A 3308-nucleotide genomic window follows, 5' to 3' on the forward strand; every position below is an offset into this window, starting at 1 on the left:
GGCAAACTGCAACTTTTAAATTAGCATCTTCCTTGGGTTATTTGATCGTCGTGTCTTTATTTTTTGAACAATTTCAACGAATGAGGTCTTATATTCGAGCTAAAAGATGCAGCTATTGGCTGTTGGTTCCAATTATGACATATCTGCCTTGTCTAGGATATACAATGGGTGAACGTAACTGGTACCCTAATTATTTGGCTTACTGTACTTTTAAAACTTGCATCCAATGCATACTAGTAAAAAGTAATAGAATCAAAAGTAAGTTAGTTATGTTATTCAATTTAAGACGTACTTTTGAACAAAACATATTCAAAGTAAATCTAGCAAAAAACAACAAAACAAAAACTACAAGACAATAATAGGGCACCGTCCGTAGAGGGTAACCAAAAGTCGTTTGTATCTTGATTAAATCTCACTTAAAATGTTTACTGTGAAGTTCTTGTTAATTCACTTAATTGCAAATAATAAAATAATTCAAGGTCTACTTATTAGTGATTTGCTCATCCGGAGGTCGTACAAAATGATTAAAATTCAGATTTTGGCACCTTTGTTAGTGTCATATATGTGGTGACATATCCTGCTATAGCCAAAATATTAAATTCTCGATCATTAGAGCCAACTTGGGTACGCACAGTTATTTGCGCCGAGCGTACTACGCAAATACCGGCGCTTACCGCGCAACCACAGCTTTTGAGAATTGACCAATCACACGGTCGTTGCTAGGCAAGGTCAAGGTTCGGTCATGCAGGTCACGCGATCGTGTTATTCTATGAAAAGTACTCTGACGCAGAAGGTACATCCTCTCATGATCGAGAAATTGTTATTTTGGCTATAGTGGTATAGACATTTTGCATTAATTTGTCATTTTTATCTACTTAAAGCCATAATATACGATTACCTTCAAATTTCAAAATGTGTTATTCTATAACTCAAAAATGCTGAAATAATACTAGTAATAACCGTCGGGTAACTGATGACAGAAATATTATTTTGGCAGTTCTACATAAATTCATGATACATGTACATGTATGACCTAATATGTCGTACTTTGCTTTGTTCAAATTGCAAGCCTACAAACACAACAAATTTGGCTGGTTCCATTCAGGTGCAAGTTGGAACATGTGTACAAAATGCAAAAAAAATCAGATTTAAAAATAAAACCAATTCCACATTAATTATTATAAGATCGTACATTATGGCTTTAGTAGAAAAAATTAATTACATGTATTTGAATGGGGCTTTAACTTTGTCAATACGCTGGCGAAGTTACGTAATAATCGGATTAACTATACAATAGCAATAGGTCAAAACAATTTTTGAATATAACGCGCTGCACTGACACGTTCACGCGGTACCGCTGCATTGAACCATATCATGCTGATCACTTGCACCTGTAAGATTAGTAGCTTTGAAAAGACCATGTATTGTATTTAATCTATGATTGCAGACATACACAGGTGATTAGTTCAACCTGCTTGTAGTGCGGCGCAATATGTTCAAAATTGTTTTGACCTATTGCTATGGTAGTTAATCCGATTAATTACGTAACTTCGCCAGCGTATACTGCTGTTTTCCTCGTTTTCTACCAATTGCTTCATTTCAAAAATACCTCGTGACAATTTTAATGACTTATCATTCAAGCAATTTACGCACAATTTTATTTTTTTACATTTTCACTGGAATCACTGAATGGGTCTTTAATCACTGGCACTCTAAAGGTATTCAAAGAAGAGGTTCCTTTCCCAGTCAGTGTCTCCTTTGGCTTTAGCTTCATTTTCCATACACAGTTCATGTAACTTGTGAGCTACAAAGCACTTCACAAACTCATCACCCAAAGCTTCACAGATGATGTTATCATTACTCAAGTTCTCTAAGGCTGTCTTCATATTAGATGGAAGTATTGGGGTCTTTGTTGGGATGTTGTCAGGGTCATATGCATTTCCGTTGACATGTGGAGGGGGTTCCATCTGATTCTGGATACCATCGATACCTGCTGCTACAGTTGCAGCAAGAGTAAGGTATGGATTGGCTCCACCAGAGCAGATTCTGTTTTCAATGTACGCACCAGTGTCACCTACTTTAACACGAAGTGCGGTTGTACGGTTATCAAATCCCCAAGTAGCATTAACAGGATTGATACTAGTAGAGCTTGGTTCAAATGCTTTCAAACAGTTTATAGTAGGTGCCATAAGGAGGCTAACAGCTGGTGCATGAGCTAGGATACCAGCTAGCCAATGTCGCGCAACGTCTGATAAACTGTCTGGATTCCTGTTATCCATCATCAGATTATTTTCACCATTAATGTCCCACAGGGAATGATTGAAATGGCATGCGCTTCGAGTGGAATGGGCCCATGGTTTGGTCATGAAGCTTGCTATATACCCATGTTGTGAAGCAATTTCCTTTACAGATGTACGGAAGGTGTGTGCAGTATCTGCCGACTTGACTCCAAACGATGGTGTGTAGGTGATTTCAAGTTGTCCAGGATCATGCTCGCTCTCATATGTCTCAACATCGATATCAGCTTGAGGAAGATCTGTTAGAAGCTGATGTACCAATTCTGGATCTTTATAGTTACGAATAGTGGACCGTATGTTTTGTCCCAGAATGAAAGGCTCCAATGTGTTCTTGTCAGCAACATAAAACTCATGCTCATGAGCAGATAGTAAAGAATAGCCCATATCCTTCAAGCGATCCAGCTGAAGCCTGGCTACAGTACGTGGATGAGCAGCCACCGGTTTACCCTTGTATGTCGGCTCGAGTAAAATTCTTCCTGTGTTTTTGCACCAAGGTATGGTGATAAAAGTATCCAAATCAGGAAACATCAAAGCATCGGTAGAACCACTTTCAAATAGGAATCCAGTTCCAGGTGTACATTGACCCTGTGGATCATATCCCAAAGTTGTTAGAGCAAAATTGATGCCATAAATAGCTTTCTTCGTGAAGTGTTTCACTGGAACAGTCTTTGAGCGTGCCACACCATATATATCAGTTTGCTCAAACCGGATGAATTTGACATCATCAGCATGTATTTTCGACATGATTTGCTCCAACTGGTCCTTGTTAGAATCCATCTTAATTGTTAGAAAGTTGAGTTTTAACAGTGTCCCTATATAATACACAGCTGAAATGCAATATGCTAACAAGCATATAGGCCTAAGTTACTGTAGGTGCTCATTATTCACAAGCGGTGAAGCATTCAATCCTTGCATTTGATTGGTTCAAAGAAAATAAAGGATGAATCATTCAGACTCATCACATCAATACTTCTTTTATGCATAGCCACTAAATCCTCCCTTTCAACAATT

General features: G+C 38.1%; 1 protein-coding gene across 1 annotated transcript; it reads right to left on the minus strand.

Annotated features, from left to right (window-relative positions):
- Positions 1-1712: 1712 nt before the first annotated feature.
- Positions 1713-3074, minus strand: LOC140142160 (lengsin-like). The gene has a single exon (XM_072164126.1). It carries the CDS (start codon positions 3072-3074, stop codon positions 1713-1715), a length of 1362 nt encoding a protein of 453 aa, XP_072020227.1.
- Positions 3075-3308: the final 234 nt, after the last annotated feature.

Source organism: Amphiura filiformis, chromosome 20 (assembly GCF_039555335.1).
Source record: "Amphiura filiformis chromosome 20, Afil_fr2py, whole genome shotgun sequence".
NCBI lineage: Eukaryota > Metazoa > Echinodermata > Ophiuroidea > Amphilepidida > Amphiuridae > Amphiura > Amphiura filiformis.

What these genes read in the sequence shown, in the direction of transcription:
- LOC140142160 (XM_072164126.1), bottom strand. Translation starts at nt 3,074, where the DNA reads ATGGATTCTAACAAGGACCAGTTGGAGCAAATCATGTCGAAAATACAT.